At 35.5% G+C, this 16,776-nt stretch overlaps 1 protein-coding gene across 1 annotated transcript; it reads right to left on the reverse strand.

The window, feature by feature from the left end:
- Positions 1-3,578: 3,578 nt before the first annotated feature.
- Positions 3,579-16,293, reverse strand: LOC111609252 (interleukin-1 receptor type 2-like). The gene is made up of 11 exons (XM_023336556.1): positions 15,878-16,293; positions 12,547-12,613; positions 11,883-12,129; positions 10,525-10,708; positions 10,255-10,405; positions 8,651-8,716; positions 7,703-7,829; positions 7,230-7,378; positions 6,420-6,485; positions 5,472-5,598; positions 3,579-5,147 (listed from the first exon to the last, which is right to left on the reverse strand). Exons 2-11 carry the CDS (start codon positions 12,608-12,610, stop codon positions 4,994-4,996), a joined length of 1,335 nt encoding a protein of 444 aa, XP_023192324.1. The 5' UTR covers positions 12,611-12,613; positions 15,878-16,293; the 3' UTR covers positions 3,579-4,993.
- Between the last annotated feature and the right edge of the window lie 483 nt (positions 16,294-16,776).

Below are 16,776 nucleotides of genomic sequence, written 5' to 3' on the forward strand. Positions count from 1 at the left end.
ATGTCTCCATCTAGCGGCCGTAATCTGTAAGACACGTCTGATTGATATGTTATGTTGCGCTTCCGTTTTTTTTTTTTTTTTTTACATTCTCCGAAACAGCTCCAAATTAACCTAGTTAGCAATGTTTGCACTAAGTGAATGATATTAATGCGTTTTATTCATTTATTTTACAATTTCGTGCCACGCATCAAAATAGTAGCGTGGGGGTATACTCAAGAAGTTTGGCAAATGTTCATCAAAGTGTGGATTTCTTTTTGTGGCTCCATGACACGAGCAACTTTCAGATGAAACTCCGGTTATCTCAAGTAAATGTTTTTTTTTTTAAATGAAATCTGCCGTATTTCTTCCATAAGGTTTATATATAGCTGCAAGAGATTTACCTCCATCTGCTGGACACGGAGGAGAATAACACTCAATATGCTGCGTACAGTATTTTAGAAAAATATACCACTTTCAGTCAGATGCTGGCAGCTTTTTATTCGTAGTATAAAACAGCTTTTTAATATTTTATGTAAATAATAAAAATACACAATCAACTATATAAATAAAAATAAATAATTATGCCCCGTAGAAGGACAACATTTGTTTTTGCATTCCTGTATCTACGTGATGTAAATGAAGTGTATTTCACAGCACACATGTCCCAAGTGACCAGTGGTGGATAATACCTTAAAAATGTACTCAAATAAGAGTAGAACTACTTCTCAAAAGTATTTTATACAAAGGCTACTCAAGTACAGAGAATCTTTGGAATGAATAGTTTAAATAAGCGCAAGTATTTCCAGATTAGTGCCACAAACACTTTAATTTTTGCTGCAGAAAAATCACAAAGAGAATCATGAAATCCTGGAGGGCCTGAAAAGCTGTTCAATATTATTTAATTTTAAGAATTCATTGATATTTTAACAGATGGAGTAGCGAATCCCCTTGGGGATCAATAAAGTATATTCTATTCTATTCTACTAATGAAGGACGACAGCCACACCTCTGCCAGAGCGGTTTTTTATACTAAAGAGATCCACATGTACAGAATAAGAACACAGATGTTACACAGTTACACAGTTTAAAGATGTAATAATGGAGTTTCAAAAATGGTTGAGCAACGGGAGCAGACAGATGTTCACAATTGTGAAATGATTTATTTTGAACATGATGGAAGTGTAAAATTACACACATGAACAAGGAATTCAAAGACACATATTTTTGTACCACAATAATCCTAACACGCTCGAAAAGGAGTAGGAAGAAGTAAGAAACTTATCAACTCCTACCCCATAAACTCATACAATATTTTCAGATGGACCCTCATTATTAAATAAAAAAATTAATAAATAAACATAGGTTAATTAATTTTCCATTTAATCTGAATTTACATATGTCTAAATATATACATCCATACATCCACACACTCTTATGCGATAGCCTCAATTCACATAAACATATTAGTGCTATCTCTCACCCATATTTCTATATCTTGTGAAAATGACCTCTTTATATTTCATTTTAAATTGTATTAAAATTTGACTTTTTACCTCCTCATTTAACTTGTTCCATAATTTCACACCATGAACTGAAATACAAAAGTTCTTTTGTTCGTAAACTACAAATTCTTAAAAAAAAGTATTTTTTTAAGGCATCTAATGCCTTAATGTTTAAGGCAATAGATTTGAGCAATTTGAAATTCTACCAGCCCTCCAAATTTAAGAATTCTAGACTTGAAGAATCAATCAAGCACTTTGTTGTCTTTCCATTGATTAACTCCATCCAAAGCGTTGACACTACTTGCATCAGCCTTTACTTACATCTGGATTTACAACATCTGTCTTCAGCTGGTGCAGAATTATGACATGTATCACATCACTGACTAACTTGGTGAAAATCAGTCCTTTGTTCTACGCTTTGCTTCATATAGATGTTCTGGACCCGATGCTACTTATTGATTGCTGGAGGCGTGGACTCTGTTGAATATGATTGGATCTGATTCGTCGAGTTGGACTCCGCCAATGTTGGGTAAAATCAGATCCAATCGTTTCTCAATAGCATAGGGTCCAGACCATCGGTAGGACTGTATATTCTAAAAGTACTGCACTATGTTTAGGTCTACGTACACCAGATAGTACCTTTTACAGCGATTGGTTCCGAATTTCTACATCACATTCTTCATTTGTCGTTGGGGCTTATATGCCTTTGCTCCCCCATATCGTCTTGCTCCACAACAATGTACACTGTTTATTTCATTGGTGGGAGAAGAAAAGTGCTGACATTAGAGCTCACTAAATGCCAATCTTCTCATAAAAAAAACTATTATTTAGCATTGTTCATGTCTCTGAATCGTTAAATCATTCCTGGGTGGCTTAAATTGAGCTAATTTATTTAGCCTTCTTTTTGAATTGATAGTAACCCACGGATTTCATCTGAGGAAGCAAAACCTTTAACATATTGTACCTTTATTGCGTCTTCCTGGAGGGCAGTAGGGCCTCATCAACAGAGCGGCGTCAATGACAAAGTATTTCACCACCACAGCGGCAAACAAAACCAGACACACTCCCAAAACAAGAAAAACAATGATGAAAGTGAAGGACTCTGGAAGACAAATACAAATATGTTTTCAGTAAGATTCATAACAAATCCAACAAAACTCATCTAAGAACAGCAATTTATTGTTCAGTTTAAGCCACTGGTTCCCAAAGCATAGACATCAGAAAACCTCCAGTGGGTCAGCATGTCTACCACCCACTGGGTTTTTAGAAATCAGAAAAACCTTTTTTGTTTACCTTTGTGCTTTTCTAGCAAATTCAAATAGTATCCAATTAATTTACCCAATGTTAAAATATTATCCTGTGTCATGCTTGGTGTGGCTGAGCCAAAGCACAGACAAGTGAGAGAAAAAGATTTAGTGAAAGAAAAAAAACATATATACAGTACAGACCAAAAGTTTGGACACACCTTTTAATTCAGTGAGTTTCCTTTATTTTCATGACTATTGACATTGTAGATTCACACTGAAGGCATCAAAACTATGAATAACACATGAGGAAATATGCACTAAACAAAAAAGTGTAAAACAACTGAAAATAGCCCTTATATTCTAGTTTCTTCAAAGTAGCAACCTTTTGCTGTGATTACTGCTTTGCACACACTCTGCATTTTCTTGATGAGCTTCAAGAGGTCGTCACCTGAAATGGTTTTCACTTCATAGGTCAACCTGTCCTGTCAGGTTAATAAGTGGGATTTATTGCCTTATAAATAGTCATGAAAATAAAGAAAACCCATTGAATTAGAAAGGTGTGTCCAAACTTTTGGTCTGTACTGTATGTCATACAACAAAATGTGGACAAATAATAATATGGAACTTAATAGTTTTAGCATAACTTCTGTTGTTTTTACTGTGGTGTTGTGGCTTTTGCCTTTTACTGACCCTCGTGGGCCACCGCAGCAGGGTAGTAAAGTCATAAATGACTCAAAAGAGAAAAAAATGTTGAAGAATGGAAACTGATGGAGACTAACTGAACTATAAAGATCTGAAACCCAAAGAACAAAACCTGGCAAAAGTTCAAAGGAAATAATATTCATGCAAGGGAAGGGAAGGCAACTTTATTTGAATGGTACATTTTCAGCAACAAAGTAATTCAACGTGTTTTACATGACTAGAAATAAAATACAACAACAAACAAGCATAAAAAAAATTTCATTCATGGCAAAGTAAGGGACAATGATGTCAGCTTGAAAATCAGACTACACTTTATGATATCCCAGTAGTTATTAAGGACTAAGCTAAAAGAAAATATATATAAAATAAAATGTCATCCTTAATTTAAAGGTACTCAGTGCTTCAGCATTTTTGAAGTTTTCTCGAAGTGCAGTCCACGTTAGTGGAGAATAAAAACTGAATGCTGCTACTCCATGTTTGGTTCTGAGTTTGGAGATGCAAAGTAAACCTGAACTAGAAGACCTGAATGTGCTGGAGTTTTGATACGACAACAGGTGGCTTAATGTATTTTTTAAACCGACAACACACCTTTAATGTGTCTTGGACTTAGCCATTAAGTGATTTACAAGCTAACAAAAGCGTTTTTGGCTGCGTTCACACTGCAGCCTGAAGTGACCCAATTCCGATTTTTTTTTGTTTTTGTGTCAAATCTAATTTTTTTGCCTGGGCCGTTCACACTGCCACAAATATGCGACCTGTATGTGTTCTGCAGTCTCAACGGGCAAACGACCTGAAAGTGTCCCGCATGTGCAGTAGAGGGCGTAATAACGTCAGCGTCCTCGCTGTTCTGCCAACCGCCATAAAAAGAAGAAGTGCTCATAAAAAGAAGAAGTAAATATGGTTTCTAACGGTGCTTGCGCGTATCAGGACGCAAATTTGTTGAGTATCAGTGACGTTCAGTTCGGATGAATGCGACCTGAACATTAGGTCACATTTGAATCGGATACGTATCCGACATGCAAGTGGCCTGGATCACATTCGAAAAGAATCCGATCTGTGTTGTTCAGACTGTCATGAAAAGATCGGATAAAGTTGGCATTACGTCAAAAAAATCGGAATTGGGTCACTGCAGCCTGCAGTGTGAACGCAGCCTTACAACCTACTGTCTTCACTTCAGGGAGCCAGTTTAGGAACTTTAGGGCTTCATCTTTCTAGTTATTAAAGAGAACTAAAAAGCTGTCTGAATGAATTTTAAGGCACACATGTGAAGGACCCTCCATTACAGGATGCAGAACAAAACAAAAATAAGCAAACACAGAGGAATTAGCTTATATGGCAACACCTTAGAAACGACAGAAAAATCAACAGAACTTACCAAGAAAAATTGAATATAAGTAACACAAGGTAAGTAATCAAACATACACACAAAACAACCCTAATAAACCTGGATATGCCAGCATGATGATTGTTAATTTGGGTCAGCATAATATATCACCTGCAACATTAACAGTTGCTTCTACAAATATCATATCATAGGCAGAAGTTTAGGAACGCGTCCTGACACTAACCATCTTTCTTCAGAGTTAAAGTTGCAGAGGTTACTGTATAAAATCCTGAGCCCTGACACTTAAACTCATGCTGGAAATCTGCTGCTGAAACCTGTGCGATGGCCAGGGTCGCTGTGGAGAAGGTTCTCTTTGAAGGATCCATGATCTCTCTAAGAAATACAACAAGATTTACTTCATTAAAACGTTGGGACATCATTGGTAAATAAACAGAGAAAAACGATTACCTGTCAAGTGCTTGCTTCAACATCGGTTATGTTGATGTAAGCACTTGACTAAATCGCTATGACGCAAAATTGTTACGACACCAACACTTAAATATCAATTTTCTGAATGGACATTTAAATAACTTTATTCAACTTTTCTAATAGATTATTAAGAAATGTTTTATTAGCACAACGGACGTCCTCAAGTGGAAAAAGTATAAATTCAGACTTATAATCTAAATTTACCACAAAATATTTGTTCAGACTTACAACGTGGTGGTTTCGTTGTATCCGTCCATCTGCTTTGCTGGGTTTCCATTAATAAACCATGTGGCCTCACAGTCCCTCACTGCATTAATCCCACAGTAAACAGTGCAGTTCAGCTTCACGCTGGAGCCTGTTGAACACATGATGGTTTGTTACATTCAAATATAGTTTCCACTCACAGACTGTGTGTGTTTTATAACAATGTTGTATTTGTACTGAAGAGTTATTTGCATTCATCTGCAACCAATCTCTAAATCAGAATTTATTTCACACCAAAAACATGAATACTATTTATATTTATAATTGTACATTAATTTATGCTATTTAATTGAAGTAAATATTCAGCTTTACCAAAATTTCATTGTATGGAACATAACATATGAGAAGTGATTAAATGTTGCTCATAAACAATGTCTACAAAAATTCCTCTTTTTTTTAGGTTTTATAAAGTAAGTGTAGAAATTGCAAATTTGTGCCAGACAGATAATGCCTATTTGAACATGGCAGTCCAAAAATAAAAAACAAAGTTAATCATGCAAGAAGTACCACTGAAGCCACTCATCACGTCAGATCGACATTTAGGACCATCTATTTTATAGAATCAAACATGGAGAACCAACATCTCGTTTTATCAGATCAAGACTCCAGAGAAACCTCTACTAGTTTATAAAATCATATTCTTATTAAACATGGGGAACCAATGTGTGCTTCTATACTTTTATTTTCACTTGCTTTTCTTTTGTTTTGTTTGTATTTCCTTCTAATTCATGTGCAGCACTTTGAACTGCCGTGTTGCTGAAAATGTGCTACACAAGTAAAATGACCTTAAATGTAATGAGAAGAGTATTAATTTTAAACAGTTAATTTTCTCTGACTATGACTTTCCTGTGATAAAGCACAGAAACTGAAACTGAGGAGTTGTGGTGTTAATGTTTTAGGACATTTTCTTACCTTTCTTAACCAGCTGCTCCGTTGTGTTTGGAGAGATGATTTTTACTTTTTCATAAACGGCTTTCTCTGTGAGGGAGCAAAATTGAAAGGTTTTCACTGTGTTGTCGTTACAGAAGCTGAACCCAATAATATGGTTTCTAACGGTGCTTGCGCGTATCAGGACGCAAAGGAGTGAGATTTGTTGAGTATCAGTGACGTTCAGTTCGGATGAATGCGACCTGAACATTAGGTCACATTTGAATCGGATACGTATCCGATATGCAAGTGGCCTGGATCACATTCGAAAAGAATCCGATCTGTGTTGTTCAGACTGTCATGAAAAGATCGGATAAAGTTGGCATTACGTCAAAAAAATCGGAATTGGGTCACTGCAGCCTGCAGTGTGAACGCAGCCTTACAACCTACTGTCTTCACTTCAGGGAGCCAGTGTAGGAACTTTAGGGCTTCATCTTTCTAGTTATTAAAGAGAACTAAAAAGCTGTCTGAATGAATTTTAAGGCACACATGTGAAGGACCCTCCATTACAGGATGCAGAACAAAACAAAAATAAGCAAACAGAGAGGAATTAGCTTATATGGCAACACCTTAGAAACGACAGAAAAATCAACAGAACTTACCAAGAAAAATTGAATATAAGTAACACAAGGTAAGTAATCAAACATACACACAAAACAACCCTAATAAACCTGGATATGCCAGCATGATGATTGTTAATTTGGGTCAGCATAATATATCACCTGCGACATTAACAGCTGCTTCTACAAATATCATATCATAGGCAGAAGTTTAGGAACGCGTCCTGACACTAACCATCTTTCTTCAGAGTTAAAGTTGCAGAGGTTACTGTATAAAATCCTGAGCCCTGACACTTAAACTCATGCTGGAAATCTGCTGCTGAAACCTGTGCGATGGCCAGGGTCGCTGTGGAGAAGGTTCTCTTTGAAGGATCCATGATCTCTCTAAGAAATACAACAAGATTTACTTCATTAAAACGTTGGGACATCATTGGTAAATAAACAGAGAAAAACGATTACCTGTCAAGTGCTTGCTTCAACATCGGTTATGTTGATGTAAGCACTTGACTAAATCGCTATGACGCAAAATTGTTACGACACCAACACTTAAATATCAATTTTCTGAATGGACATTTAAATAACTTTATTCAACTTTTCTAATAGATTATTAAGAAATGTTTTATTAGCACAACGGACGTCCTCAAGTGGAAAAAGTATAAATTCAGACTTATAATCTAAATTTACCACAAAATATTTGTTCAGACTTACAACGTGGTGGTTTCGTTGTATCCGTCCATCTGCTTTGCTGGGTTTCCATTAATAAACCATGTGGCCTCACAGTCCCTCACTGCATTAATCCCACAGTAAACAGTGCAGTTCAGCTTCACGCTGGAGCCTGTTGAACACATGATGGTTTGTTACATTCAAATATAGTTTCCACTCACAGACTGTGTGTGTTTTATAACAATGTTGTATTTGTACTGAAGAGTTATTTGCATTCATCTGCAACCAATCTCTAAATCAGAATTTATTTCACACCAAAAACATGAATACTATTTATATTTATAATTGTACATTAATTTATGCTATTTAATTGAAGTAAATATTCAGCTTTACCAAAATTTCATTGTATGGAACATAACATATGAGAAGTGATTAAATGTTGCTCATAAACAATGTCTACAAAAATTCCTCTTTTTTTTAGGTTTTATAAAGTAAGTGTAGAAATTGCAAATTTGTGCCAGACAGATAATGCCTATTTGAACATGGCAGTCCAAAAATAAAAAACAAAGTTAATCATGCAAGAAGTACCACTGAAGCCACTCATCACGTCAGATCGACATTTAGGACCATCTATTTTATAGAATCAAACATGGAGAACCAACATCTCGTTTTATCAGATCAAGACTCCAGAGAAACCTCTACTAGTTTATAAAATCATATTCTTATTAAACATGGGGAACCAATGTGTGCTTCTATACTTTTATTTTCACTTGCTTTTCTTTTGTTTTGTTTGTATTTCCTTCTAATTCATGTGCAGCACTTTGAACTGCCGTGTTGCTGAAAATGTGCTACACAAGTAAAATGACCTTAAATGTAATGAGAAGAGTATTAATTTTAAACAGTTAATTTTCTCTGACTATGACTTTCCTGTGATAAAGCACAGAAACTGAAACTGAGGAGTTGTGGTGTTAATGTTTTAGGACATTTTCTTACCTTTCTTAACCAGCTGCTCCGTTGTGTTTGGAGAGATGATTTTTACTTTTTCATAAACGGCTTTCTCTGTGAGGGAGCAAAATTGAAAGGTTTTCACTGTGTTGTCGTTACAGAAGCTGAACCCAATAAAAACTGAATTACAGCTAAATGCCCTCTAAAATATTTCCCAGGATGACAAAATATATGTCCAGAGGCGTTTAGGCAACTCAAGCTGCTGATTAGGGACTCCAAACCAACAGGGGGCGACCAAGAGCGTTGGGATTCTCACAAAGGTCAGGATTAAGAATATAAGCTTTTTTTGTACAAGTGAGACAAAACGGATAGTTTTCCAAAACGCAACTTGTAACTAACCATTTAAAATTACATAAGTAAAACAAGATAATCGGACTCTAAAGATTTTTCAGGATGCTTTTACTTATTTGGTCTCATAAGGACTGGTTACATGCAGCCCTTTAAAAATATGTCCCTTCCCTTACTGATTCTTTATGTTTTTGAGAATCTCACCAAAATGGAGATTTAATTGTTTATAAGTTGATGAGTGTGAAAGGTAATAAGATCTTGTGTCTTCTACCTGCTCCTTTTCGAACAGATCATGTAAAATTGCCTGTCAATTGGGCATGATCTTTTGTTTTAATTACAATTTTTTCCTTCTTTCTTGATTTTACTTTTCTCTAAATAAATAAAATAATATATTTACATATATATACATATTTCCGCCCATCAAGTAGATTTTACTATTTAAGAAAACCTGAGAAAATACAAAAAGCACATTTCAAATGGTGACTTATTTCAACAGAAAGAAACTATCCAAACCAACCTTGCACAATGTAAAAGTGCAATTCCCTTTTGTTAAGCTGTGAATTATCTCATGTTTGTAGAAAGCAGAGTACACTTTCACTAGCAACAGACTAGTTAAATACTATCAGATCTGCAAAAATCAATAAATCACTTAAGCAGAAGGCAAAACATCTCTAGAAGGATCACATCATGCAATGAGCTAAATAAACTCAAGAACAGATCAAAAACAATTTATCAACGTCTATCAGTCTGGAGATGGTTATAAAGACTAAAGTGAACCACAGTGAAGCCATTATTAATAAACAGATAAAACATGGAACAGTGGAGAGTCTTCCAGAATTTAGTCTGCTTAAATTACACCAAAGATCATTAATCGCAAAAGAATCCAGAACAACATCTAAAGATCTGCAGGATCTCACTTCACTCAGTTAAGATTGGTGTTTAGGATTCAACAACAAGAAAAAGACTTGGCAAAAATTGCCAATACACATCTAATAAGAGGATGGCAGCAAACACACAATAGATAAACAAAATGAGGATCGTATGGAACAGAGTTGATCAGCTGAACGCCAGGTGGTTAAAGTTGGTTAACTTTTCCCTTAGTTTATGGAATCAGCATTTGATAATTGCTTTTAGGGTGCACTTAAGTTTATCTTTGATATCAGTTTGATGAAACCAATGTGACAAAGAAGTAAGAACAGAATAAATCAGAGAAGGAGCAAATACTTTTTCACTTCATTTATATTTAATATTGCAAAGCACATTCCTGTCTGGCTCTGAATACCCAACCATCTAAAAGGACTCACCTAGAGCAAACAGTCTCCTGGAACCAGAAGAGTTGTACACCTTGTGGTTGTGAGTCCAGGTACATATGCAGGTGTAAATGTCCTCATCGTCTTTTGTTGCATCATTTACCCACAGGCTTTCTTTGTGTTGACCAGGAATGAGATTCTTGCCCTGCAATAAAAACGAGGAAGACGTCAGAAGGGATGGAAACATTTTTTATCTTCTGTTAACATTTTAGAAACCGACCACTGTTGTGATGTGTTTTCATTAAAATAATCAGATTCCCAAACCTTGAACCAGGTGAAGTTCCCGTTAAATGTTTTGCATGTGTCTTTAACAGGCTGCGGACAAGGAATGTTTTTGTTCTGGTCAGAGTTTCGGATAGATCCATAGGTCAGATTCTCTCGACTTGTTCCATCGAAGACCTCGATCTTCAGATGATAGTAGAAACATTCACCTGATGGCTCAATGTGCCTGTGGAGAAAGAAACATTCACAGATAAGCTGATCTCCGACATCAAAGAAGAAAAAGGATCTGGTAGCTTAGAAATACAAAGAGACATTAATAAATCTTGTAAAGGTCATGAGATAAATGTCCTCAGATCTGTTGCTGTGACTAAAAACTGTTCATTTAACAGTAAAAGTGCAGAATTACTGCAACACACTATCTAGTCATGGGCCAATAACCGGTACCAAGGTATATTATCTCCTCAGAAAAGCTTTAGTTTCAAACTAATAACATTTTTCTTTACGTAAAATGAAAACCCAGATATTTCTCTGGTTGTTTGCTGACTGCTGCACCGTTCGTTCCCTCACTCATAAGAACACCGGATTCTCTGGTCGCTTAACACACCTTACTAATTGGTCAGCCATGATCAGCTTGTGGACTAACAGCGTTAGACCATAAAACCATTATGACAGCAAAATATTTCCCTTTGTGGTCTACTAATATAACCTTACTATCACAGATGACACAATCTCTGAAATTGGAGGTTTCTGCACTAAACCATCACTTCCTCCTTTGAGGCAGAGGAGGAAAAACTGTCACTTTTTTCACTTGAGTTTCTTTCACCTTTTCATCAGTCTATCAGCAGAGGAACGTTTTGCAATGTCATTTTATGTCCTTTTTTTGTTTTTGGATGGAAGCATTATCTGTGTATATAATAAACTGAGCAATTATAGTTTTCCAAAAATAAGTTAGTAATTACTAATTATCTTATTGCGACAGATCTCACACTTAAGGTAAGGTGATTTTATTTATATAGCACATTTTGAGCAACAAGGCCGTTCAAAGTGCTCCACACTACCTGCTACATTTGCAGTTAGAAAATAAACACACACCAATTTCTTTACAAGTCATTGTGATATAATCTGTCATCTGAAGTTGTTGTTTTTTATTGAATCTCACAATTATAGAGTCAACTTTAGGTTAAGACTTGTGGGACTTTAGTTTTGTTTGCCACAGTTATTCAGTTTGTTGTTTAGTTTTGATATTCACAGCGTTTACTTGGATTCTGCTTTCTAGATATTAAAGGTAAACTAGATAATACCTCAAATACATGACGAGGCTTGATGTTAAGATTAAACATAACATCATTTTTTTGATATACCAAAGTGTCCGGCAACGTAACAAAACTAAGTGAACTTACCTGGCAGAATAACAACCAGCATCGTTAGCGCTGATGTTTAAGAAAAACAGCGCTCCTCCATGGTAATGAATCCTGTGTGCCTCGTCTGTGGTGATATTCATGACCTCTGACCCGTCTTTGTACCACGTAATGTTTGCATCAGGCAGGTTGGGGTCATCCAAATCGTAGGGCACATAATAAAATGCTTCACCTTTAATAACTTTATATCTATCCTGGTCCAGGTGAAAGCAGGAAGAATCTGATGCTTCTGAAAATGAGGATAAAGAAGATACTTAAAATAAGAATGGTCAATGTTTAATCGAAATGTACTACAACATTTAATTTTACCTTCAATTTTACCTTCTTTTGGCTACCTGTTTGCAAAGCCCTTTATGGTTTTTATCTTTTAAAATATGTAGTCTTTTACTTCTTTATTTAATTAAGGATTTAGGGGAGTAACCAGAATTCCCAGAATGTTTGTTTTTCTCTGTCATTTGTCACCCAAAACAAACTTTGCTTTGTTTCCTTTAAATTTGCCCTCTGGTTGTGCATGTTTACATGATGAACTGTCTCTCATCATGAGCCATAAACTCTGCAGTCACATCACATAGCTGATGATGTTTCTTACATCATGCATCTCATTCTGGCCTCAAGAGTGTGACTGCCTATATATGCTGAAAACTACCTGGTGTCCCATCAGACGTGGACATCACCATGACGACGGACAGCAGAAGCCTGGAGACGTCCATTAGCTGAAAGAGACAAAGTTCATTCTCAAACTGTTCACACTCATTTGCTTGTCTTCAAATTCCTGTCTGCTTCTCACACACATAGTTTAAATAATCTGATTTTTCTCTCTCTTACATATACATAGATTTGTTAGACAACAGGGGCTCTGGAAAGTTCATCAGAAAGCTGTCTCAGCAGATGATTACGATCTGTGCAGTTACAAAATCATTTTCCGAAGAACCTTATCAGAAATCATGTTTCACAAACTAGAAGACTGCAAAAATATCGTCCAGTTTTTTTTTTCTTTGCAGCTATAAATACGATAAACCAGTAGCTGTTGCTAATAAAAACTCTGCCAATATTTGATATTCTTTCTCTGTAGTGTTGCTACTGCAAGCCAGTTTTCATGTTGCAGATTCAGCTTTGCTTGGAGATTTGATTGCAACAGTGACTCAAGCTTAAAACAGCAATTTTTAAAAAGTGGCAACGTGAGTAATGTAACTTTAACTGAATGAACTAATCTGGCATTGTCCATTTCCTTTGTGAATGGATAAAGAACTGCTTAGTTGCCATTTTTTAAATCCAGAAACTTCCCTGTTACGGTTGAGTTTCTTATCAACCCATAACACACAAGCTCTGGATGATTCATTTGTTTAAAACTGATTTTAATTTTAACTTACTATCCTCAGTGTGAGGCTCAACAATTACATACACAACTATAATTTGGATCTACAGACAGGTGATCCCTACATGTATTTTGTCAAAAAGTTCTTCTCATATTAAAAACAGCAAAGCATAAACTGCAGCCATAGTGAAGTCCCTGGGTTTTAGGGAATATTTCCAGCATAATCATAGATACATATGATTTTTCTCAATTTGCCTCTGAGTGTACAATGGATGATACCTGAGCATTGCTGAATAACTGTTAAAAGAAAAGAAAAGGCTAGTTTTAAGATCGAGGAAACTCTTTCAATAATCCTAACTTAAAGGGGCAGTATTGTGTGTTTTCCAGGCACATAGTGCTATTCTATAGCACAATCAAGTAACTATGTTACCTTCACTTGTTATAAAAATGCTATGTATGTATATATATATATATATATGTATGAAATATGCCTTAAAAGAAATTTGACGTTGATATTTAACGTCTTGAAATTGGGCCTCTGTCTCTTTAAGAAGCTCCTGCTCTTTGTGAAACTCCGCCTTCAGGAAGTCATCACAACACAGCTCCTTAATTAACCCTTTAACAACATTTTTACCAGTGTTGCACCAAGAAGTAATTCCTTTAACAAGTTCAGCAGGTGTGAAGGTCCACCAGGTGTTTGCTAATTGCTGCTGACTAGTCTGAAGGAGCCGAGTAGAGGAGTCACATTCTGCGAGGCAGAAGCTTGTAAAAAGCAGCTCTGAGGAGGAGCTCTGTCTTGAAGGCGCAGCTAGGCCCACCCAGGAGTTTTGCTCAGCCCTTGAAACACTCCAGATTTTAAGGGAATAACCTTTTAGCATTCTGTATAGCTCTAAAAAGTTGATTTTATGTAACACTGCCCCTTTAAAAAGTAAGACTAATATCAGAAAACTGCTTAAACTGCAACTGGAGTCAGAGGACAATCATTGGAGAAAGCAAAGTCTAAGCAAGAAAATCCCAGCCATCTGATAATTACAGTAAAACGTATTCTAACAATTCACCATGTGATGTAATTTATAATATTACAAATTATAGCAATAAAATAAACATATTTATGTATGGATTTCATCTTGATTTTAGACTTTTGCCCAGTTTTTTAAATATGCTGCTTTCTTCCTATTTCTGTTAAAATCGTCGTCGTCTTTTTTTGGTTAAACTGTCATTTCAAAGAGAAGACACATGACATACGACAGGCTGTAAGTGAACCACTAAGAGTTATTATTCACTTAGTGAGTCATCCTGAAGCTAAATCCAGGCTGTGATCTATTAATCCATCACAACTTTATAAGTGATTCAACCTAACTCGTTGTATTGTGCTGAATAATGAATGTTTTTTTAAAAGAAGTTAGTCCTGTAGTGGCACATGCGGTGAATACTTGTTTTTTGCACAGTAACTTCCTCATGTTACTGAGGAAGTTACTCAGTAACATGAGGTTCTTTAACTTTAAAGAAGAACCACAGCGTCACTTAAACTTTCTAACTATAAGGGCAACTTGAACTTGAAGAGCAACAGCAGTTGCTGCATAATGTTAGCAGGGTTCTTTGATATTAGCATCGAACTGGGTGTGCAGAACAAATCTCACAGGAGATTTGAGGACCCTGGCACCAATGCTCAACATTTGTTTTCCATGATGTGTCAAAAAAAAAGAAGTAAAAAGTAAAAAAAAGTTAAAAAAAAAAGGCTTTTTAAAGACTTCCTTAATAAAAAAATACAAAGCAGTGAGAGAAGTCACTACTTTTTATAAAATGAGAAATCTTTAAACTACAGTGTTAGTGTTAATTTTACCCATAAATAATTCAAGTTCACTATTTACATACAACATATAAATTACAAATATAAATTACATATAAATATAAATTATAAGTATAAATGATAAATGACAGCCAAATTCACTAAGTTCAAGTAGGAAACAACTTTTCATAAGAAAAATGGGTTGAAATGTTCAACTCAATAATTGTCACCAGCTGCTCAACAATTTTTAAACATTTGCACTTATGACTTAGATTTTCTTTTAATGTCGTTACTTCATTCATTAATGTTTAACTTGAGATGTTTCTACGGTTACATTTCAGCACTTTAAACACTTTAAACTGTCGTGTATGCATCAAATACAGAACTTTATTTTTTTTTATACTAGCTCTCTAATTAATCATTTACAAGTTAATGTTGTCCTCATAGACAGTGATTTGAAAAATGCATTAATAAACCTGCAAAGCTGTGAAATGTGAAATATGATGTCGTAAACTTTACTAAAAAGCAAAAATTTTATAACAATATTACTCAAGTAAAAGTAAAAAGTAAGTTGAGAGAAAACTACTTCTAGTTTTCAAAAGGTTTGTCAATTAAAGTCCCACCTCTGTGGAAATTAAAGAATCATGAAGCAAAAGTTTTTATTTGTAGCTCGGTCACAGTTATAAATCTGAAATATATATATATATGTATTATATATATATATATATATATATATATATATATATATATATATATATATATATATATATATATATATATATATATATATATATATATATATATATATATATATATATATATATATATATAAATTTAATTAATGCGCAAGTAAATTCAATGTGAGTTTCTCACCTCTGCTGCTCAGGTTGATCCTTCTGAGAAGAGACTTGCTGTCAGCGCGCGCGCTCCGACCTTTTTTATCAACCCCGTCCTCGTGCGCAAAAGAGCCAGAAATGAACCAGGGCTACCCAAGCGCGCGCTCACCCCCACGAGTCTCCCGGACGGAGGCAGTTTGAGGAGAACCGGATGAAGGAACGAAGGCAGCGCTGGATGCGGTCCTGCTGGAAGAAGTTCCTCACAGTCTGTGGTCTTTCTCGCGGCTCCCCTCTCTTTTTATAGAGCGCTGTCCTGCCTCGTAAGTGCTGACTGATGGTCCTTATGGGCTTGTTTTCCTTCCTGGATGTGGAATAACTAATTAACAACTCTGGTTACATCCACGGAATTAATAACATAGACTCGTCATAAATAGACAACGCACACTAAGTAAAGCTCGGTGTTCCTGGAAGGGCTACTCAATGGGATTCAGTGGAGATGTGTCATCTTTAGAATGAACGCGCATTAAGGTCAGTTTTCCTGGCATCAAGCTGGTAAGAGGCAGAGGTGCGTTTTATTTTTATGTTTCGGATGTTTCTGCTTCTAGTTTGTTGATATTCCAGAGAAACTCTGTCTTGTTTTGGTGGAAGCTCTATGTATAGTTGTGGAAAAGGCTTAAAATTAGTTAATATTTTATTACAGTAATACTATCTCATGTTGATGGGTGACAATACACATTTTATAAGAAATTATATTTTAGCTTGAATACATGTAATTAAGAAGGGGGAAACATATGTAAAAAAAAAAAATAATTATTGGAAACTAAAAATATACATAATCCATTTTTTGGCTGATATTTAACTTTTGACAACTGATTAGACATCCTACATTCAAACAATAACCTTTGACGATACCCTGCGTTGTAAAAGTGTTCATAC

This window comes from Xiphophorus maculatus, chromosome 7 (assembly GCF_002775205.1).
Source record: "Xiphophorus maculatus strain JP 163 A chromosome 7, X_maculatus-5.0-male, whole genome shotgun sequence".
Taxonomy (NCBI): domain Eukaryota; kingdom Metazoa; phylum Chordata; class Actinopteri; order Cyprinodontiformes; family Poeciliidae; genus Xiphophorus; species Xiphophorus maculatus.

Excerpts from the sequence above, each read along its gene's own strand:
- LOC111609252 (XM_023336556.1), bottom strand. The coding sequence starts at position 12,610 with ATGGACGTCTCCAGGCTTCTGCTGTCCGTCGTCATGGTGATGTCCACG. Across the intron at positions 10,406-10,524 it reads GGAACTTCACCTGGTTCAAG|GGCAAGAATCTCATTCCTGG; the intron begins GTTTGGGAATCT and ends TTTTTATTGCAG. Across the intron at positions 7,830-8,650 it reads GGAGCAGCTGGTTAAGAAAG|GCTCCAGCGTGAAGCTGAAC; the intron begins GTAAGAAAATGT and ends TGTGTTCAACAG.